Genomic DNA, 23,094 nt, shown 5'->3' with positions numbered 1-23,094 from the left:
TAGTCCCTCCAGTTCCACCACCCTGGCCTCCAAAGCCCGTACGTGGTCTCTGAGGGCCAGGAGCTCCTTGCACCGAATGCACACACATGCCATACGTCCACAGGGCAAGTAATCATACATGCAACACGGAGCGTAATAAACAGGATAGCCCCCACTCTGCTGCTGGGCTTCTGCCTGCATTCTCTCCTACAGTTACCTAGGTTAATTATAGGGGTTTTGTTTATGTCAAGAAGTTTTTATTATAATTAAGTTTAAAGGTTTTAAAGACTGGCAAGTGTACCTCACCCACCCCCCCTTCCAATTCCCTCTCAAAACTCACTGTTAGCAGCCCCTGAATCACTTAACCACTGAAGTGCATCCACCTCTGAAGTGGAACATGGCAATTTTAACACATGGCAGCACTGCACAACATCTCAAGTCAAGCAAAAAATACTTTCTCCAACTAAAACTACAGGGCACATTTAGAGAGGCAAAATGTAATTACCTGACTTTGAGAGTTTGGCCAGGACACCAGAGCTAAACCTCTGTTTTTATGGAAATTTCCATGGGATCCTTTGAATCAAGCTAGTGATCAATGGTTTCATGTCTAGTTGGCAGCCGGTATCAAGTGGAGTGCCCTAAGGGTCGGTGCTGGGGCCGGTTTTGTTCAATATCTTCATTAACGATCTGGAGGATGGTGTGGACTGCACCCTTAGCAAGTTTGCAGATGACACTAAACTGGGAGGAGTGGTTGATACGCTGGAGGGTAGGGCTAGGATACAGAGGGACCTAGACAAATTAGAGGATTGGGCCAAAAGAAATATGATGAGGTTCAACAAGGACAAGTGCAGAGTCCTGCACTTAGGACGGAAGAATCCCATGCACTGCTACAGACTAGGGACCGAATGGCTGGGTAGCAGTTCTGCAGAAAAGGACCTAGGGGTTACGGTGGACGAAAAGCTGAATATGAGTCAACAGTGTGCCCTTGTTGCCAAGAAGGCTAATGGCATTTTGGGTTGTATAAGTAGGGGCATTTCCAGCAGATCAAGGGATGTGATCATTCCTCTCTACTCAGCACTGGTGAGGCCTCATTTGGAGTACTGTGTCCAGTTTTGGGCCCCACACTACAAGAAGGATGTGGATAAATTGGAGAGAGTCCAGCGGAGGGCAACAAAAATGATTAGGGGGCTGGAGCACATGACTTATGAGGAGAGGCTGAGGGAACTGGGATTGTTTAGTCTGCAGAAGAGAAGAATGAGGGGGGATTTGATAGCTGCTTTCAACTACCTGAAAGGGGGTTCCAAAGAGGATGGATCTAGACTGTTCTCAGTGGTAGAAGATGACAGAACAAGGAGTAATGGTCTCAAGTTGAAGAGGTGGAGGTTTAGGTTGTATATTAGGAAAAACATTTTAACTAGTAGGGTGGTGAAGAACTGGAATGGGTTACCTAGGGAGGTAGTGGAATCTCCTTCCTTAGAGGTTTTTAAGGTCAGGCTTGACAAAGCCCTGGCTGGGATGATTTAGTTGGGTTTGGCCCTGCTTTGAGCAGGGGGTTGGACTAGATGACCTCCTGAGGTCCCTTCCAACCCTGAGATTCTATGATTCTAAGCTGCTGATCCTTGTCTTTAATGTGTCTCAGTGAAAGGATGGTATCTTCAATAGCACCATGCCCCCTAATGCCAGAGCATTGGTTCAATACTGACACAAGAGCACCACCTACTCCCAAGTATTCGTTAGAGGTCTCCCCTTTAACTTCACATCAAGCCTGACTCTGCTTAGCTTACAAAACCAGACAGATTGTAGCACTTGGTGTCACATCTGCTCATGCTCTACTTTTTGTTTTATAGAAACTTCTCCAGGAGTCAATGAGGTGACATTTGTGGAAAAGGAGCCAGCTGAACGTCACTCTATTGTTTCCTGGGAGCAGGTGGGTAGTTTCATTACAGCACTGTAACAGGGTTGGTCTGACTACGCAACAGGCTATGCATGCATGCAGGATACTGAACAGAGCTACCACATTTCACATACAGCTCAGCCCATAGGTAAGAGAGACCGAGGTTTGTGACGCAAATTGGAGCAATGCTGTCTCCTTTTCGGTCAGTACTCTGGCTTCCAGCCATACAACCTGCAATTGCAGTGTTGTTGGATCTCGCAAGACAAACAGGCTGCTGATGCATTCAGATGGGAGCCCTCTAAGGGACACTTGAGTGCTGCAGAGAGTAGGGATGGTGACTCAATAGGTGGTTGTCATTCTTCTGCATCAGCCCTGAAACCAAGCTCCAGCATGGTGTTAGGGGCACTGTGTTGCTTGAGAAGTTGTCTTTCAGATGAAACATAAAACCAAGCTCCTTATGGCCATTAAAGAGAGACTTGTAGTACAATCAAGTCATTCAGTGCCCCCACCTACACCTCACTCATCAGTTTCCCTTCTCAACCTCAACTACCTACCTTCTCTTCCCATATCTCCACTCCAACCGAAAATCTAAAACACTGATGCACACATGCTACTCTTAGGGTAATTTTGTGCCAAACAAATTAAAATGTGCAGAATATTTTAAAATTCAGGAAAATTCTGCATACTTTATTTGTCAAAATTTATTTCAAAATATCTGTCTACGGGTATGCCTGTATACAGACAACAACAAAGATTCAGGAAATGTTTTTTTGACAAATAGATTCCTTACTAAGCATATTAATACAGAATTTTAAGTAATAATTCATTTAATCTACAATTCAGAAACATCTTTCCCACACCCCTCAAAAGCAGTGTAAAGGCTTGGGGTAGTCAGGGGTAGCGGTGGAGTTGAGGGAGAGGGAAGTAATTGCTGGGAAGGAGCCTGGGAGTGAACCTGTAGCACTGTTGGGTATGGATGGGAGAAGTATGGAACAGTTTTTTAGGGGGGGAAGGGATTGTTAGGGAGTTGGGGAGCCTCCCCCATGCAGACTCTGGCTGACCCCTAGCCTCTCTCATTCAGTCAGGCACATCTGCCCCTGTTCTGATGTGTCCCTGCACTTCCGCTCAGACAGCCCTACTCCCGTCCCCATGTATTCTGCCACCCCCCTGGCCTATGTGTTCCTGCACCCAATGTGTCCTCATGTGGCCCTGCACCCCCATTCCTATTCAGCCCCCGCTCCAGTCTGCCCACCCACTAGCCCTTCTGAATCCCAGTCTATGTGACCCCCACTCTCAGGAGCCCCATGTGCCCCACTCTATCTATCCACCCATATCCCCATGGCTCCTCACTTGGCCCCCAGGGCAGGGCGCTGTGAGGAATGCAGCCTGTCATCCTCCCTGTCGGCTGCCGACTGCTATAGCCGGTGAGGCAGCTGCCTCTGTTCTGGCACCACAGCAGCCCCTGGTGGGAGAAAGGCATAACTGCGGCGCCTCTCCAGCAGAATGTATTTTCTGTGGAGAAAAAACAAAATTGGTGAATTTTGCATGTGCGCAATGGGGCAGAATTCTCCCGGGAGTAACATCCATGCAGATTTCACTTCTTTAATTTCTACATACAAATAACCCAATTTACCTTGTAGGCTACCCCTCCACCTATCTCTTCCTAAGCATTACAGAAAAATCTCTCTCACCGTCACCATTTACAGTGTAGCACCAGACCTCACTTATTTACGCCCACCAATAAAGCCAGGATAGAGCTATGAGTTAACTTATGGAAGCCACATCAACCTTGTATTAATCATCCAATGAAGTGGGTTTTAGCCCACGAAAGCTTATGCTCAAATGTATTGGTCTCTAAGGTGCCACAAGTACTCCTCATTCTTTTTACATTTCATTGTGTTTCCATAACCACTAGGTGGCACTGTGTACCAGTTTAGTGGAGGGGAACCAATTGACTCATAGATTAATATTTTCTCTATAGTAAAGTTGTAACAAGGTTCCTTTACAATCCCTATTTTTAACTCCCTCTATAACATAAGCTAAGAAAAATGGTTTGTCCTGAAATGTAACTGTATTCTAAACATCAAGGAAAATTTTTCTGCAAATCTTTGAAGAAAGTAGGTCAAGTATTTTTGAGTTATATAGGTCACTAAAACAACAAAGCCCTTGAATATGAGCCACTCAATCATAGCTCCATAGCTAAGGCTGGGGGTAGGGGGACAGTGGAAATGAGGGAAGGCAGGTTGGGTGGGGGAAGAGGGAATGGGGAAGGAGGTGGTATAGGGCAAGATAGGGCCAGGGGACCTACCTAAGAGCTAGGCACATTGCAGCCCTTGCTCTCCAGGAAGCACAAGCACTACTCTCTCTGGACTGCCCCAAAGAGGGGTGAGGACAGGCAGAGCAGCAGATCCATGCCAGCCTGCAAAGCAGGACAAGCACACAGGAAAGTGTGTAGCGCCTCAGAAAGGGACACAGCAGAGGACATGCTTAGGGAGTTCCGAGAGGCATTTGGGGTCAAAAGCCCTAAAGAAAGGGGATTGTTCTCCAGTGCACTCTCTTCTATAAGGTTTTATAATCTCCTGATAAAATCAGATGCACAATTCTGTCCCTGCAATTTATAAATGCTGTTCTTAATGGGTCTGAGACTGAAGCCTGCTGCAACCCATGTGTGCTGCTTTGCTAATGCAAAGGGGTTGTAAAGCCGGCAAACACATCCGCCTGAGAATTCCCCCTGCATAGAGCATGGAGGGCATGACTGGAACATCTCTGCTCTGGGGATAGTCCCAGCTGCCAGACGAGTTCTGGAGCCTTCGGCAGCTGAGTTAGACCAGCCCTGAAGTGGTAGTAACTTATGTGGAGAGACAAATTGGCCCGTGGCCATCTCCAGTGTTAGAGAGCCATAAAAAATTATATACAGCTTCTCCCCTCACTCAGGTCTCACATGCAGTGAGCTCTGTGCCTTTTTATGTTTAGAGTAGTGTCTGTAGAACCTTATGGATTTAATTTCTATTAACATCTATGGGATTGTTCCCAATAAGGGACTATTCTATTATTGTTTTGAGTTAACTGCCTTATGTAAAATCTTCTTTTTTATGTGGGAATCAACACATGTTGGACAACATAACCTTACCAGCTGATAGAGTTCCCCACCACCCCAGAAGGACACACGCATCAAATGTGTTATTTCTAGGTAATTTTGGGATATCATGGACAATAAAAGAAATTAAAATCGCATCAAATATTGGGCATCTTGATTTTGAACTTTATGAGGCTGGTGAGTGCAACTCTGGAAAGCACCAGATGAGCAGGGTGCATGCAGCTGGTTGAAGGGGCTGAGGGTAAGCAGTTTCAGGCATATCATTTGGGTTTATCTGATCTCTGCTCTAAGAAGACAGCTGTTTAAAATCACAAACCCTTGTGACTGAAGGTAACTTGACAGATCAGCCAGCCTTCTCCCACCCTCATGGAAAACATTGGACGATATCCAAGATCCCAAATGGGACCACGTTCTGCTCTGGCATAGCAACTTGTCTTCAGACCCATCCTCTGGAGAAGGCAATGAAAGGGTGTTAGCTGAGGAAGTTCCTAAAATGAAGGTAAAAAGAGAGAGAATGTGACTGGAAACAGTGATGCCAATTGATATGTCCTCCTGGAAGAGGAGGGCTCAAGGCAGCAGGTCTATCCAGAAACCTCTTATCTCCTTCCATGAATAGACCATTCATCACTAGAGTCCTGATTCTTGTCTCTCTCGGGAGAGTAATTCCACTGAAGTCAATGGAGCTGTTCACGTGTAAAAGTTTATTAATAGAAAAACAAGATTAAATGATTAAACAGGTTTTTTAAATCGATGGAATGTGGCATGTAAATACTTGTATTCTGGTGGGGCTTTGTAGCACATCAATCATCTCCAGACATCCAGCCTCCTTCGTTGTTTTAATCCAAGTCCTTGCCCTTGCAACTAGAGTTATGAAGTTAGAACTCCTGAAGGCTGCGATGTGAAATTACAAATATTTAGCTTTGAAAACAGTCTGCAAAACAAGGGCACATTTATTACAGGCATTTGGAGAATTTAAAGCATTTCAAGTTTAGTATTCTTCTAGAACAGGGGTGGGCAAACTACGGCCCGTGGGCCGGATCCCGCCCGCTAGCCATTTTAAGCCGGCCCTCGAACTCCCACTGGAAAGCGGGGCTTGCCCCGCTCCGGCACTCCAGCTGGAGAACAGAGTCAGGGGCCGCTCCACGCGGCTTGCGGAAGCAGCCGCATGGCCCTGCTCCAGCCAGGAAGCAGAGTGAGGGGCCACTCCATGCAGCTGCTGGAAGCCGTGGCATTGTCCCCCTCCAGCTCCTATGTGCTCCAATGGTCCTGCTCTAATGGCCCCCTCTGGCACTCCAATGGGAGCTGCAGGGGCGGTGTCTGCAGATGGGGCAGTGTGCAGGGCCACCTCGCCGCACCTCCATGTAGGAACCAGAGAAGGGACATGCCACTGCTTCCAGGAACCGCTTGAGATAAGCACCACCCGGAGCCTACACCCCATAGCCTCTCCCCAACCCCCTGCCCCAGCCCTGAATCCCCCTCCCACCCTCCGAACCCCTCAATCCCAGCCTTTTTTCTTTTATAGGAGATATACCAATCTCCTAGAGCTGGAAGGGACCTTGAAAGGTCATCAAGTCCAGCCCCCTGCCTTCACTAGCAGGACCCAATTTGCCCTTTTCCCTAAGTCCCTGCCTCAAGATTGAACTCACAAACCAACCCTGGGCAGGCCCCAATGCTCAAACCACCACTGAGCCTCCCCCCCTCTCAGAGCCTGAAGCACCCTCCTGCACCCCAAACCTCTCATCTCCAGCCCCACTCCAGAGTCCGCACCCCTAGCTGGAACCTGCACCCCTTTCTGCATCCCAACCCCCTTCCCCAGCCCTGATCCCCTTCCCGCCCTCTAAACCCCTCGGTGCCAGCCCAGAACACCCTCCTATACCCCAAATTCTTCATCCCCAGCCCCACCTCAGAGCCCATGGATGGCATGGACTGGTGTGGAGATGGGGAAACTGCACAAAATGAGTGTAGCAAAGGAGTGGCTGCATTTGCTTTAGGTTAGATAAATACAGGGTATCGGAGTATTTATCTTTGTTTTATGGGCTTTCAGTACTAAATATTTGATTGTGGTTTTTAACTTCCTTTCACATAAATCCAAACATTTCTTTTGTTTCTAAAAAGCATTTGGTGCTCTGAAAACATACCAGATTGACAGTCCTGCAGCTTGCAGTGCTCTGCTACATAACGCTTAGCATAGAATATCAGGGTTGGAAGGGACCTCAGGAGGTCACCTAGTCCAACCCCCTGCTCAAAGCAGGACCAATCCCCATACTGCATCATCCATGAGCATCCTGCTCTGAAGGGACCACCTCACAGTATAGAGAAAACCTTGAAAACATGACCCGAAAGTTTGATAAACCAGAAAGGACATAAAAAGAACCTCCAACGCATTATCTTTAAAAATCTCATGATTTGGGGGCCTGACTCGTGATGCTGGAATGTTTGCAGTTGGTGATACTGGTAACATACATTCTAGTTTGGAAAAAAAGTTTTGTCTATTGTTTCAGGGAAGTAATATGATATGAAGAGTCGTGATAGTTAGAGCCCTGCGTGGATACAAAAATGTGGATCTGCATCCACCAGAATCAACATGCTTCCGATATGCTAGCCATCTTTTATGTGTATCCGCACCCGCAGCAGCAAGCTGTCTCACAAGGGCTGGGGGTGGAGCAGAGACGAACAGGAGGGCAGGGTCTCGAGGAGAAGGGGCAGTGACGTTGCACCCCATAATGTTTTATAGAAATATGCTTATGAATATAAATAGGACATAACTGGAATATGCTTTATGCTACATATGCCATGTTACATATCTTTGCAAAGGTTATGTTCTACCGCATGTATTCATCCTGTTCGTATGCATGTATCATTTTGATATCTGAAGTTATGAGCATTGGCTCTATGCTTGTATTTAAAGTGTGTGCTGTAGAAAGCACCTAAGGCAGATTTGATCAACATAGTGTGAAGGGGTTATTCAAGTACATGGAAGTACTTGGCGAACAATGAACTTTGAGAGACGCCAATCCACATCTGAGCTTTCCTGGGAATGTGGCTCGGCCTGTAAAGTTCTGAGTCTTCTGAGTCTGTGACTTGTCCATGTGACTCCAAAACTCCATCTTGCAGCTGGATTCTGCATAGGAGAGAAGAAGGGGTTTCCACCCACAAGAGAGAGTCTATTTAAGCTCCTGGAAACCCCTCCATTTTGTCTTCAGCTGGCTCAAGAGAGAGCCTCTCCACCTCCAAAGGATACCTGAAAGAAACTGGAACAAAGGACAGTAACCACAGGGGTGTGAGTGGTTGCTGGACCCAGATTAGAAAGAGGCTAGTTGGTAAAAGAAGCTTACTGAAACACCTCTGAGGATGAGATTTCATCTGTAATCCCTTTCTTGCTGTATTAGGCTTAGACTTGCGTGTTTTATTTTATTTTGCTTGGTAATTCACTTTGTTCTGTCTGTTATTACTTGGAACCACTTAAATCCTACTTTCTGTATTTAATAAAATCACTTTTTATTTATTAATTAACCCAGAGTATGTATTAATACCTGAGGGGGGGGGACAAACAGCTATGCATATCTCTCTATCAGTGTTTATAGAGGGCGAACAATTTATGAGTTTATCCTTTATACAGGGTAAAATGGATTTATTTGAGGTTTGGACTGGGTGTTGAGTACCTGAGTGTTGGAGACGGGAACACTTCTTAAGCTGTTTTCAGATAAGCCTGCAGTTTTTGGCGGACATGGTTCAGACCTGGGTTTGTGTTTGTAGCAGGCTAGCGTGTCTGGCTCAAACCAGGCAGGGCACTGAAGTCCCAAGCTGGCAGAGAAAACCGGCTCGGGGATAGTCTCAGCACATCGGGTGGCAGTCCCCAAGGTGGTTTCTGTGATCCAGCCCGTCACAGGGGCATCACATCGCGTGCTGCTCCCACGTGCTCATGAACGACGGTAGCAGCAGTGCATGTTGCATCACAGTGGGGCGGAGGGGTGAGGCACCAGGGCCCTGCCCACTCCAATCCCTGCGGCCGGGGACAGGTCCCTCTGCCCAGGAGCCAGCGGGCCAGGAGTGTGGCCAGTGCTGCCAGGCCAGGCCATGGTGAGGATGCTGGCATTGCCCAAAGGGCCCAAGCTGCTGGACAGGAGGCAGTGCAGTGAGCAGGTACTGGACAACCCTAACTCCAGTCTGCCACCCACCCACTGGCTACTGGCCTCCGGCCCCGAGCGTGCTGCACCCCCCCACCCAGGCTGCCCAAGCCAGATGCCGCATGGCAGGCACCGTCGGTGAGTAGACCTCTGTGCGGTTGTGTCCACATCCAATCCACTATCTGCAAAAATGGTCCACGGATGTGGATATACATGGATATGCAGGGCTCTAGTGATGGTAAGTAGCTTCATGCAGCATCTTTCCTTGGCTCGTTAAAACTGTCTCCTGATGTGATTCTCTTCTGGTTTTCAAATTCGTGACATGCAGTTAGTATTAGGAACTAAAATATGAGTGGAATTTACTGTCTAAGGGCCCAATCCCACAGTTCCCACAGAGCATAGTGCCTGCATTGAGCATACGTGTATGCTACTGGATGGTATGTCATACCTACTTGCGTGCATGTGCCTATCACACTTTAGTGATTGAAAGTCCATGAAAGAGAGAAGTCCTAATACCACTGCAGGTCCTGTAGCTCAAATGGAAGAGGTTGATTGGTTTGGTTTCAATGATGGCAAAGCGCTGTCCCTGACGAAGCTGTGTGTGTAGATTAGCTGATGACCTTGGGTCTGTGATTTGGGAGTGTGAATTCATTACACAAGGTGCCATGTCATGAAAATTGTGGGACACTCCTAAAATATCCCTGTAGCTAGTGATCGCTAAATTGGTAAACCAATTGCATGAAATTTTCCCAGAGGTGCCTTTAGATCAAATAACTGTGTTGGGAAACAGATCCAAGAAACTTGAAAGCATCTCTCCAGTTGTGTGATTTGAGTTGTGTTGGGGCTCAGTAGGATATTGGGTGGCAAATGTTCCTGTCTCAACAGTCAGTCAGTTATCTGGATCAAAGCATGCTCTACCTCTTTCCTTTGATAACATTTAAGAGCATTTGTGATTACAGAAAAACTCCTGCGTATTGCCAGAGGATTTAAAGAATTTCTACCTAATGAGCGATGGCTTCCACATGACCTGGAGTGTTAAGTTTGATGGTAAGTCTGCCTGTTTCTTTCCTTTAGGTTAAAATGTCCATTCTTTCTGTGCATTCCCTGTGGCAGCTACAGTCCCTTCCTCTTAATTTGATTGCTGCTTAACCGAATCCTCCCACCACAGAAGCGAAATTATTTTGAAGGAAAAATAACCGCTATACCCTTTGTTTTGCTGGGTTTAGCCAGTTGTTGTTGGGTAATTCAATCACTGATGTAGAAAATGACTCTTTAATTAACAAGGAAGTCCAAAGTGCTGCGTGGAATCAAAAGCCAACACAAGGAAGGCCCCAGTGATAAAAGATGAACACAACCTGAATTTCTGTGCATGATACATTGGGCTTAAGCCTGCGATCCAGGCACATGCAGGATTCCCATTTGGGAACTTTGTGTGCTGAGCACTTGCTTGGATCAGATCTAGTTTTGATTACCTAAATGCCAGTATGTACTGTCCAAATCCAGATATGCCCGTCAGTCATCAAATGGATGAGTGCGTAAGTTTGACTTCAATCTGCAAATTTTGTCATACTCAGCTCAGAGGGAACATCAGAGGGAATAGCCAGCATGGATTTGTAAAGAACAAATCGTGTCAAACCAATCGGATAGCTTTCTTTGATAGGATAACGAGTCTTGTGGATAAAGGAGAAGCGGTGGATGTGGTATACCTAGACTTTAGTAAGGCATTTGATATGGTCTCACATGATATTCTTATCGATAAACTAGGCAAATACAATGTAGATGGGGCTACTATAAGGTGGGTGCATAACTGGCTGGATAACCGTACTCAGAGAGTAGTTATTAATGGTTCCCAATCCTGCTGGAAAGGTATAACAAGTGGGATTCCACAGGGGTCTGTTTTGGGACCGGCTCTGTTCAATATCTTCATCAACGACTTAGATATTGGCATAGAAAGTACGCTTATAAAGTTTGCAGATGATACCAAACTGGGAGGGATTGCAACTGCTTTGGAGGACAGGATCATAATTCAAAATGACCTGGACAAATTGGAGAAATGGTCTGAGGTAAACGGGATGAAGTTTAACAAAGACAAATGCAAAGTGCTCCACTTAGGAAGAAACAATCAGTTTCACACATACAGAATGGGAAGAGACTGTCTAGGAAGGAGTACGGCAGAAAGGGATCTAGGGGTTATAGTGGACCTCAAGCTAAATATGAGTCAACAGTGTGATGCTGTTGCAAAAAAAGCAAACGTGATTCTGGGATGCATTAACAGGTGTGTTGTGAGCAAGACACGAGAAATCATTCTTCCGCTCTACTCTGCGCTGGTTAGGCCTCAGCTGGAGTATTGTGTCCAGTTCTGGGTGCCGCATTTCAAGAAAGATGTGGAGAAATTGGAGAGGGTCCAGAGAAGAGCAACAAGAATGATTAAAGGTCTAGAGAACATGTCCTACGAAGGAAGGCTGAAAGAATTGGGTTTGTTTAGTTTGGAAAAGAGAAGACTGAGAGGGGACATGATAGCAGTTTTCAGGTATCTAAAAGGGTGTCATCAGGAGGAGGGATAAAACTTGTTCACCGTAGCCTCTAAGGATAGAACAAGAAGCAATGGGCTTAAACTGCAGCAAGGGAGGTTTAGGCTAGATATTAGGAAAAAGTTCCTAACTGTCAGGGTGGTTAAACACTGGAATAAATTGCCTAGGGAGGTTGTGGAATCTCCATCTCTGGAGATATTTAAGAGTAGGTTAGATAAATGTCTATCAGGGATGGTCTAGACAGTATTTGGTCCTGCCATGAGGGCAGGGGACTGGACTCGATGACCTCTCGAGGTCCCTTTCAGTCCTAGAATCTATGAATCTGGTCTTCAGTTGGCTTCCTGTTTTTTACACTGATCTGATTCTGTCAAACCAGATGGAAATCAGAATGTGGTCAAGGAACTTTGCAGAAGTCACACAACACGCAGTAGCTGTGCCTGGGGGATGAGAGCCCTAGCTACCATTGTGATAGTGGGGCACTTTAACAATGAACAATATTTAAATGAAGGGCCTGATCCTACTCCCGTTGAGATCGGTGAAAGCTTTACCACAGACTTCTGTGCTAGCAGGTACAAACCCTGGGCCTCATTCTGATCTCACAACAGTTTAACTCCATTGACTTCAGTGGAGTTACTCCAGTGTAAGTGATAGCAGAACTGGGTCCCCTTTCTTCCATCTGGGCCTAGCAGGAACAGGGAGACTCTTTCACTCTGAAGCAGTCACCTGACCACAGTTATCCAGGCCTTTGGCACCTCAGAGTCCAGTTCTTGCAGGGCACTCCAGCTGGAGACTGCTAGCTTCAGCTGGTGCATGCAGAATGCACTGATCTCCCTGTGAAATGGAGTGTTACATGAACAGCACATGTCCCCAGCATGTGCTCTGCCTGCTGGGTGGTTCAAGTGGAATTCAAGGTGTGTTGATCCATAGAGCCCTGAATAGGTTTAACACTTTATTACCTGACTAACACTTCCTCTTGCCCTCTTCCAGACTGCTACAGCTGCAGTTAGCACCAAGGCCTAAGCTGGAGCTTCCTCACAGCAAATGAGAGGCAGCTGCTGACTTGGTGATCTCTCTGAGGTGCACTCAACTTTGCTCCACCAGAGCCTACATCTGTCAAACCTGCAGGCCTGCTGCAATGCCCATTTCTATGTATTTTGTGAAAGGTTAGGGGTTGGACAAAAAGAAAAGACCTCCTCTGCTCTCCTGTCATTGGGGTGTATTAATGATCACTCTTGTCACTGTGCATTGCAGATAACCCCATGCCACTGGGCTCCATGGTGATTAACAGCATCTCTAAGCTAAGTCGCCTTGGCGGATCATCGGCGTACGCTCTACCCAATGCACCAACCCTCGCTGACCTAGAAGATGATATGGATGAGGAAGGTATTGTCCTCTTGATGGCACATATGATGGTACACCCAAGTGTCAGAATGTGCTTTTCCTCCTTCATTCTGATGTATAGGGATAAGCTGCATTTCTGCATAACAGGCCAAGCTGCACTTTGCTAGCACAGGTAGAGAAGTCACAGGTCACTCTTAACGAGACCCAACTTGTGCTGCTCCAGAGAAGGAATGGACTGGATACTTAGGGTCCACCAAGCATCATTAACACCACCTCCTCATCTGTGTTGTCTCCACACCTTTCCCAACCAAACTGCTCCCTATCCTTTGTTTTTCCCTGTCTTAAATAGTTAGCTGGGGCCTCCTCTTTTTGTTCAGCTTGGAAAGAGCATGTACATTTACAGTATAATATCAGCAACCACTGGCAATAATTGTCATGGTGATGGATAGGCCCATTGGATACACTGACTTTGGATGCAGCTCTTCAGAGCTGGAAATGTCACTGGAAAACTCATTGAAACAAGAGGCAGCAGGGGAAAATGCATCTGGATGTGTTAGGCATTTGGCAAATAAAAAGATCCATTCCCTTCCTCTACCAGCTTGCAGTCTAACAGGATGCAACAAGTGAGACAAACAGGACATGTATAATGGTGGCTCTTTGCAGAAAAATAATAAAACTTAAATTGCTATTTGATTTCTGTAGCACTTGCTCCTTCCAAACCTGGCTGGTTTCTCTGCTTGTCAGGGAATCCTGATCCTCTTGCTACTGAAATCAAATGGGCCAGATTCTGCTCTCATTACCAACATGCAACTCCACTCAATTTGCCTGGCACGTGAAAGAGCAGATGATGTCCCCAAAGGAGCTCTCCCTTTAACTTCGGTGGGGAGCTGCAGATTCTAACAATTTATATCTATTTTCTTTTATTGCAGGAAAAATTCCATTGTCCTTTCTAAACAGTGTATTTGTCTTGACTGATCCCAAGTTACTTATGAGAGTATCATGAAAACCATAATAGTTAGTTGTGTTGGGGGTTTTTTGTCAGGTTTTGGCTGTTGTTGCTTTTTTAACATTTTACTAAATAAGCAGAGTTCTGTGTGAATAATTATAGCGAGGATTTTAAAACAGCTATTCCACAATGATCCAGCTGAGCTATTATTTCCCTGTAAGCTGGTTTTCTAAGGTTTAAATACTTGTAGAATACATAGTAAAGCACCAGTTATAAACAACCTTAAGTCCTAGCTTCTGAGAATGGGTATCTGGATTGGCAATAAGGTTGATGAACATCTAAGTTCTGTGAACTGCAGGTGAATTTACGTGCAAGCATGAAATTACTTCTTCAGAGGGTCTCTGGGGGGGGTTATGTATGAGCAGAACATAGAGATTGTCATAAAACTAAAATTACTGCTCATGGTACCTTTTCATTCAATTGTTTTGAACTTTCTCGCTCTACATTTCAGTTTCTGACAATATTTTGATTTATTGTAAGAATTAATAACTGTTCATTTACCAAATAAAAGTGAATCCTTCCAAGCCAAGTTATGGGCCAGCTTTTCAAACATGCCTCTACAATGGCACCCATAAGTGTTCCATGTGCATGAGTTTGTGCATGCAAGAGCTGTATTTGTACAAACTCCTGCACCCATGTGCACGCGCAGTGCATGTCAACAGCTCTACATGTAGAAGATGCAAGCATAGCTTTTTCAGGCCTGTTTGCAAACTTGGCCAGGGAAGATCTAGCCAGAAATGCTGTAAAGTGATTTTGTTTCTTTTTAAAGGTAATGAAGACCAGCCAGAAAAGCCTCACTTTGACTCTCGTAGCCTGATATTTGAATTAGACCCATGCAATGGGAACGGGAAAGTTTGCCTTGTTTATAAGCACACCAAACCAGGTAAAGACTGAAAAGAGCACAGTTACCCAGTCATGATAAATGGCTGTGTTTGGATAGCTCTTACTCTTCTGAACTTATGTGCCATTTTGGGTGAACCCTTGGAGCCAGGATTTCCCCCTTGGTATTGAACAGATGAGGCCACATTGTAACCTCCATGCTGTTTCTACCTGCCGAAAATATTTGCATACAGGGAAAGGCACTGGGCTAGCTCCCTGATCCTGCAAACACTTATGCACATGAGTAGCCCCAAAAGGTTCAGTAGGGTCACTCCTAGCAGTAAAGTTACTCATGTGTGGATGTGATGGTAGACTTAGCATTCCTTAGAGACAGAGAGAGGAGAGAACACAGAGAACTTGAAGCCACTGAATTGGATTCAGACCCTATGCTTTGAGGCAGTGTCCCCCAGTGCTAATTAGAAACTACCTTGGCAATGGGCCTATTAGCAGAAGTTAACCAAGGACACACCACAGAGTGAGAGAGATGTGAGCTGAGCTAGTAAAGAAGTCTCTGCGGATGCATCTACACTGCACCCTTCTTTCAGAGGCATGTAGGGTACATCCCCGCGTAGCGCCCCGCGCATGGGTATAAATAGCAGTGGAGCCAGTGAGGCACAGCTCAGATGAGTAGAATGCAGACACACCTGCAGGACATGGGTATTATTCGAGTACATACCCTACATGTCCTCCACTCACCCAAGCCATGCCTCCCAGCCGCTCCCACTGCTTCCCTGCTGCTGAAGCCTTTCCCCTCTGGGTGGAGCGGGGAGGCTCTGGGCAGGGGGAAGGCAGCCTTTCCCCCCGCCTCACCCTTTTCCTCACCACAGTGAAAGGCTCCAGCAGCAGGGAGCTGCTGATGCTTTTCTCCACTGTCTCCTCCCGACCAGAGCCTTTCACTGTAATGTGTAGCTACCGCAGTGTGGACACAGCCTGCTTTTCACAGCAGCTTCTACCTACACGTACATTACACGCTGCCATCAGTGGTATGTAGTATAGATGGAGCCTGTCACAGACACCTGGAAGGGTTGCAAACGCTCTAGGACTTCCAAGCTCTAGGACTGAGACATTATCCTGCAGTCTGGGTGTAGGTGATGTTCTCCTCGGGGGAATGGTGAAGTACATGGCTCGCTTAGAAAGATTTTTAGCAGTAGTTATCTGCGGTTTGTCTATTTAACCTTGGTTTCTCTCTGTCACTCACGCATTCACTCACCCCTCTATTAATATACCTGTTCCTAATAAAAACACCCTAAGTTGTCAAGTGGTGACTGTACTTGGAAGTTTCCCAGATGGGCCCAAGAGAGAAACGTCTCCTCTGATTTCTAGGAGGCAGACGTGAAAGTAGTAATGATCCAGCCTGAGCACTGCCTGGGAGTGAGGGACTGGAGTCATCCCCTCCCCCAGCAACGTGGGGAAGTGGATGCAGGCAGGGGGTGGGTATAAGGACCCAAAGGTGCTAGGCAGATTTACACTAGTGAGACTGGTAAGGAAGCAATCTGGAGTCACAGAGCTATTGGGATTTAGATTTTACACTGTTTGGAGGCTGTTGCCTCTAGAAAAGTGTGATTGCTCTGAAGAGGAAGAAAATCCTCTGCAAAGCAGGATTCTGTTGGCAATACAAACCCCACTGAATGGTCCCTTTGAAACTCAGCCTATGCTCAGCAATCCTGGTGACGAACAACAGATAAAGATGTGCAATAATGGTGCTTTGAGCTTGTGCCTTTCATCCAAGGAACTCCATGTGCACTACCCACTTTGTGTCTCAAACCCTGGCCAATAACTATTATTATACCCATGTTGCAGATAGGGAAACAGGCACAGGGACTAGTTGATGAGCATATACTGAGTTAGTAGCGGAGCTGGGAATAGAACCTAGAAATCAAAACTTTTGGGTCCCAAGCTATAACCACTAAACCATGCTGCCTCTACATGATACATTGGTTCTAGGTCCTACCCCTTTGGAAAAACCATCCTTTACAACATCAGAAGTATCACAACACCACTGCATGTCTCCAGCTGACCTCAGTTGGGAGCTCTGCAGAAAAGGACATGGGGATTACAGTGGAGGAGAAGCTGGATATGAGTCAGCAGTGTGCCTTTGTTGCCAAGAAGGCTAACGGCATATTGGGCTGCATTAGTAGGAGCATTGCCAGCAGATCGAGGGAAGTGATTATTCCCCTCTATTCGGCACTGGTGAGCCCACATCTGGAGTATTGCATCCAGTTTTGGGCCCCCCACTACAGAAAGGATGTGGACAAATTAGAGAGAGTCCAGCGGAGGGCAACGAAAATGATTAGGGGGCTGAGGCACATGACTTATGAGGAGAGGCTGAGGGAACTGGGCTTATTTAGTCTGCAGAAGAGAAGAGTGAGGGGAGATTTGATAGCAGCCTTCAACTACCTGAAGGGCAGTTCCAAAGAGGATGGCACTTGGCTGTTTTCAGTGGTGGCAGGTGACAGAACAAGGAGCAATGGTCTCAGGTTGCAGTGGGAGAGGTTTAGGTTGGATATTAGGAAACACTATTTCATTAGGAAGGTGGTGAAGCACTGGAATGGGTTCCCTAGGGAGGTGGTAGAATCTCCATCCTTAGAGGTTTTTAAGGCCCGGCTTGACAAAGCCCTGGCTGGGATGATTTAGTTGGGAATTGGTCCTGCTTTGAGCAGGGGGTTGGACTAGATGACTCCTGAGGTCTCTTCCAACCCTAATCTTCTATGATTCTTCTCATCCTTCAACTTCAAAACAATGCTACCCTTTTTGCACATGTTCCTTTGTTTCAATTCCAGTTGTCACCCCAGACACTGAGATATGGTTTCTGGACAGAGCTCTGTACTGGCATTTCCTCACCGACACCTTCACTGCCTACTACCGACTGCTGATCACCCACCTGGGTCTCCCGCAATGGCAGTATGCCTTTACGAGCTACGGTGTCAGCCCCCAGGCTAAGGTAGGTGAGCAGGAGCTTTACTTTGGCTCTGCAGTGAGTCTGAACACAAGCCAGTCCTTCCCGCTTTCTCAAGACCAGCGTGTAGAGTCACCTGACTCAACAAGCAAGATTATCCTCTGCAAGGCATCAGACTTCGGAGGCGTATAAGGGTTAGCTAGAGCTAGGCTTTCTAGCAGCTGCTGGCGGTACCAAGGCTACTGCTGCTGCTATTGTGCTTATTGAGCTCTCGCCATCTGTGGCTGTGCAGGGGGATAAGGGTGGGATAAGGCCATCTACGTTTCCCCGTGCAGACATGGAAGACCGACCCAGATCACAGCTCTGGGCATGGTAGAGAAAGCAAGGGCTGAACCCCCTGTACTGCCTTCCCCTCCCCAACTGCTGAGAGCAAGTGGGCAGGGAGGCCCCACTACAAACTGGACAGCAGAGCTAACCATATGTGAGTGGGGAACATGCCGCACCTTGCAAAAGGCTGTAGCAAAGCATTCCCCTTGTCCTCTGCCACCCCAGGAAATGTTGCCTGAGAGGGGAGTGAGAGTCCCAATATCTCCCAGGGCTACTCCTGGGGTGGTGCTGGTTACACATTGCTCCTTGCTCGAGGCTGGGCATAAAGGCACAATCTGATTCTAGCCTGTTCTTCTCACTGCTGCTCCCTGCTAGGTAGCTGCATTTATAGCCTCCTGCCTTTCTCGGAGTTTCTGATTGGGCCTTCAGTCCCAACCTGGCTCATTACTCCACCCTCTGTGCCTGTGGGAGAGAACAACGCTTAACACTGTGTGCGCTGACCCATGCTGTCTCTATTCATGCTGGCAGGCCCTTTGCTCCCTGCCACACGTAGCTGTTCTGTGGCTCCTTGTTTTATCACAGAGTTTGCAGACATGCTATCAGCAAAGTGACATTCCCTGATTCTTGGCATGTGAAACTGTCCTTTGAAGCCAAGAGAAAGTTTCAGCCTAGTGAGGACTGCAGGATCAGGCCCTCTGCATTTCAGTTTTCCTCCACATCATGCTATACTCTAAATAAAACCTACCTGATTGATCGAGGCTGTACCCATTGTACTCTAGCAATAGCTTTTCCCAGCCCAGTATTGCATATATTCACTACCCCTTGTGTGAAATGATCCCCATGCATTCCCTAACCAATCAATTGCCTCCTCGTTTCTATTATGTCCTGCTGACTTGTTAACCTTTCACCACTGTAATCAGGTACTCTTCATTAACGCTATCTTTTGGAAAGGTCTCTTGGGAGCAGATATTGGAGACCTTCCCCTCATGCAGTACTTAGTTCTACCACCCCTTTAGTGTGTGCATTGACCCTCTGTTTATCTTGTTCAGTATTATGCTGTGCACTGGGCTGAGGATGGTTTGAGGCAGGGTTTTCCCATTAACCCCTGCAGTCCTTTCCCTGGCTTCAGGAGCCAGCTGGCTGGAGTAGAAAAAGCAATAGAAGACAGGAATGTGAATTGCAAAGTGAAACTTCCTGGTGGCAACCAGATAATGCTGATGGTGATCCAGAGTTATCAAATCAGTTAGAAAGAAGTGAACACAAGGTCTGAGTGAAAGTTTGCACAACTGAACCTGCACTGTTAGAAGAACATTGGAGGCTTTTTATTTCACAAGAGGCCCAGCAATTCTAGCTCCATTTGTTTGGCAAGTTAAATTCCAAGGCAACTTCTCTGAATCCAATAAATTAAGCCTGGTTCCCCTCTCTCTGACATTGGTATAAACCAGGGGTAACTCCCTAATGTCTGCCGAGTTACACCTATGGAAAACTAGGAGAATCAGGTTTCACTTCTGGCCTTTATCTGCACCACGGGCTGATCCAGACATCCCGGTACCTTGGCAAGGTTATATCCCAATCCTCATTCTGCAACTACGAACCATCTCTACTATAAAGCTCTTTGCACAAAACTCTGTGAGCTGACCCAGGTTCCTGACAGCAGGAGCTTGGCATATGTTTAAAATGTTCCAAAGTTGATTCTTGCGGTTTCCCTCCAAGTCTCTAATGTGTGGTTTTCCCCCCTCCCTCCATGTCATCCTTCCCTGTAATCTGCTTTTTTCAGCAATGGTTTAACATGTACAAGCCCATCACCATCAACACAGCTTTACTCTCGGAAGAACCTGACTCCTTTGTGAACAAACTGGACCCCAACAAGGTATTTAAAAGCAAGAACAAAACTCCGGTGCTCAAAAAGAAATTGCCATCCCAGCCAGGAGGCTCTCAGAAAAGCCACACAAGCACGCCCTCCTCGAAGACCCCTTCGCTATCCGGGAACTCCCTGAGGAAACGAGAACCCCAAACCTGACTCTGGAAAGCAGTTTCATTCCAGACTGTTAAAAACCCACAGTGGTGTCTCTTAGGTTTGGATCAAACCATTCCTCATGCATGAATAGACTTCCCAGTGCAAGCTGTGTTGCAACATTTGCATGAAATATAATAATTTAATTTATGGGAGATATGTCTGGAAAGCCAAAAAGCTGCAGGTCCTGGAGAGATGGTGGTTAATTCCTTTCTGTTCCAGTGGGCAAATACTTCTGTGTGGATAAAAATGCCACCGAGCTGGGTGGAGTGTGTTACTACTGATAAAGTGCAGCAATGGACTCAAGTAAAATCAATCTCTACCATTTTCAGATACATCTTATTAAATACAACATACATACACAAATATTTCCCCGTGTCCTTTTTAGAAGGAAAGAAGCATGCCGTGATCATTGCGTATAATGAGAGCAGGATCAAACCCACTGAAGTTGGTGGTGCAGTCAAGGGGAGCATTAAGGGAGCAGGACTGGGCCCCGTGGGTCTAGCCCAATGATATGTGAGGGCTTCATGCAGACCACCCACAAATCCCATTGAGTGTTCAGCCCGGGATCAGGCTCTGAAGTATTTGTCCAGACTGCATGTTAAACAGAAATGACCTTCTGCTAAAGACCACACCTGATGTTGTGCCCACTCGGCAAGAGCTGGCCGGGCCAGAGCAGTGCAAAGGTGCCAAGTCATCTAATATGGTGAGCAGGTAGACTAGCCAAGGACAGTGCTGTAAAACGATTATGCACATCCAGCAGCATCTAGGGAACCCTCTGACAAAGAAATCCCTTTTTTCCCCAGGCCAGTGCTGCTCTCCTCATAAGGTCCCTGGCTCCAGGTTAACAATCTGCCCTGGAACAATGTGGGATTCCCTATCACCGTAGCTGTCTGTGCTTGGTGCTGAGCACCTCCCCAACTCCTGCAGATCTCAGTAGGCAGGGAAGGTGCTCAGCAACTTTCAGGATCAGGCATCTCAGGACTGGGCTCTATAAAAGCCTAACTGTAGGTCCCAGCCCATCAAGGTTGCTGAGGGGTCAGAGACTCAGAGCAGAGGGGTTCTCCAGGGGATGGGTGGGTGGGTTGGAGAGCAAGCCTGCACCACACTTACCCTGCAGCAGCATCTCCTATCCACAGGGCTGGGACTCTGGAGCTGGGAGCCGGGCACAGCTCCGCAGGACAAGAATCGCTGCTGCAGGGTGTGTGCAGGGTCACTCTCCAACATACAACATTGGGGCTCCCCTACACATTGGGGCAGGACTAGGGTTGTGGTGCTGGATCAACGAGTGCTGCTGCAGGTGCCAGTGCCGAGGAGGAGGTGGTGGCAGCAGCAGCAGCAGAGAAGGCCTATGATTTTTGGGGACCCACCCCACACCCAAATTTGCAAAACAAGACACAATGCAGTGGGTGGGACTCCTTAGTAAGTAAAATGTTTCAGAACTACTGTCCTAACACAGTGAAGCCCAGCCTCCCCTGGTCTAAACAAGAGCCACTCCGAACAGGGAAAGCAACCTTCACTGCCAATTTGGGACCAAATGAAACCCAACCATTTTCCTCTGCTCTTTTGCACCGTCTGTTCTGAGATGCCTTGAATGGAGCAGAGGAGACTGGAGCCCCAAGTCCAGTGCAGTGGTCTGGCTACCCAGGCTGCAACACCGACAACCGTTGCAGTAGCTGTAGTGGCAGATGTTGAAGGATTTACCGCAGGATGGCATTTGACCTCACTAACTACCTATGTGTGGAGAAGATCAAAAGCAGTAGAGTACTCCAGCTTTACCATTTTCTACAGCTCTTGGAGCTGGTGCAGCTACAGGAGAACACAGAAGCTTTACTGTTAGAGATGCACATGCCAGTAAAAACCCAGCTTGCCTCTCAGTTCCCAGGCTGAGTTGTAAGGTTGACCACTAGAAAAGCCATTGTTACTCATAAACTGGGTAGGATTTGCTCTGGAGACGTTGAGAGCCCATAAACATGGAACCCCATGTTTCTAAACAATGTAATTTTTCAGGGTAGAACTGCACTTTAACCCATTCAATGCTGGTCTTCAACTGTACCCACTATTGCCTCCATTCTGGCACATTCCATTTTCTTAGCTGTACTGGGAACACTCAGTAGCCACCAAACAATCTGTGCATCTAATAGAGACATCCAGGGCACCATCTCAAAACAAGCAATGATTCTTTCCATTGGGGTGTGTCTGACTGCTAACATGCTTGCATAACTGTGGAATACCAAGCTACCTCACAAGGTGTTGTGGGGGTTCTTTACTTGATGTTGGTGCAGCCCCTGGAAGGATTAAGCACTGGATAAGTGCGATGTATTTTAATAAAGATTTTAATATTGTCCTCCAAAATGACTGGTTTTTGAAGAATACCAGATCCTCTAAAGAGCTACGCACACACGACTAAGGACAGGAGTCTTTGCTGAGCTTCTAAGAGGCGCAGCACAGAGTGAGTAGCCGTGAGGGAGTGGCCTAAAATGGCTTTAAGCTGATCCCAGTCTTAGGTTGTTCCCTGGCCTCCATTGTAACTGAGACAGCCCTGAGGGCCTGTCTACATTACAGCAGCCTCACTCGGCTGCCCTATGGCTGGCAACACAGCTCAGAATCTCTGCAGTGCAGCCGCCCAACTCCTAACAGGTTCCTGTCATCTTTAGCCCTGTCCCTGGCATGCCTCTTACACCAGGAGTTAAGGGGGTCCTTGCAAGGCAGTTTACTGTGGTTACTGTCCTGAGGGAATCCGCCCCCAGCTGAATCGGGGACTTTATGAGCCTTTTGTCCAGCCCTTTTTTGCCCCAACTGCCTTGGCTTAGAGGGTGGGTGACAACCTTTCATGAGTGCCTGTTTGTTCAGTGTAGTAGCAATAACAGGGATACACAAGAGGCCACTCAGTGATCCACTCACTCATCCCTAGTCCGCTCTGAGCTAGTGAATTTCGCATTTAGGATGCTGCAGAATTACATGTGTGGAATCGCTCGGCTTTGCTTTTCCCACCAGAGTGAT

The 23,094-nt window shown here is 47.0% G+C and overlaps 1 protein-coding gene across 6 annotated transcripts in view; it reads left to right on the top strand.

The window, feature by feature from the left end:
* Positions 1-20,457, top strand: part of TPGS2 (tubulin polyglutamylase complex subunit 2) — a 28,155-nt gene extending 7,698 nt beyond the window's left edge. The window contains exons 2-7 of one of the 6 annotated variants that reach the window (XM_039543311.1): positions 1,827-1,906; positions 10,057-10,144; positions 12,880-13,011; positions 14,745-14,858; positions 17,635-17,795; positions 19,855-20,457. In XM_039543311.1, coding sequence (XP_039399245.1) covers positions 1,827-1,906; positions 10,057-10,144; positions 12,880-13,011; positions 14,745-14,858; positions 17,635-17,795; positions 19,855-20,097 — 818 coding nt within the window. In that variant the 3' untranslated portion in view covers positions 20,098-20,457. The other 5 variants (XM_039543317.1, XM_039543314.1, XM_039543312.1 and 2 more) reach the window with 5 other exon arrangements.
* Positions 20,458-23,094: the final 2,637 nt, after the last annotated feature.

The sequence above is a fragment of the Mauremys reevesii genome, linkage group 6 (genome assembly GCF_016161935.1).
Source record: "Mauremys reevesii isolate NIE-2019 linkage group 6, ASM1616193v1, whole genome shotgun sequence".
NCBI classification, from domain to species: Eukaryota; Metazoa; Chordata; order Testudines; family Geoemydidae; genus Mauremys; species Mauremys reevesii.
The sequence above is the reverse complement of the archived record's forward strand: the minus strand, read 5'-3'. Positions and strand labels throughout refer to the sequence as shown.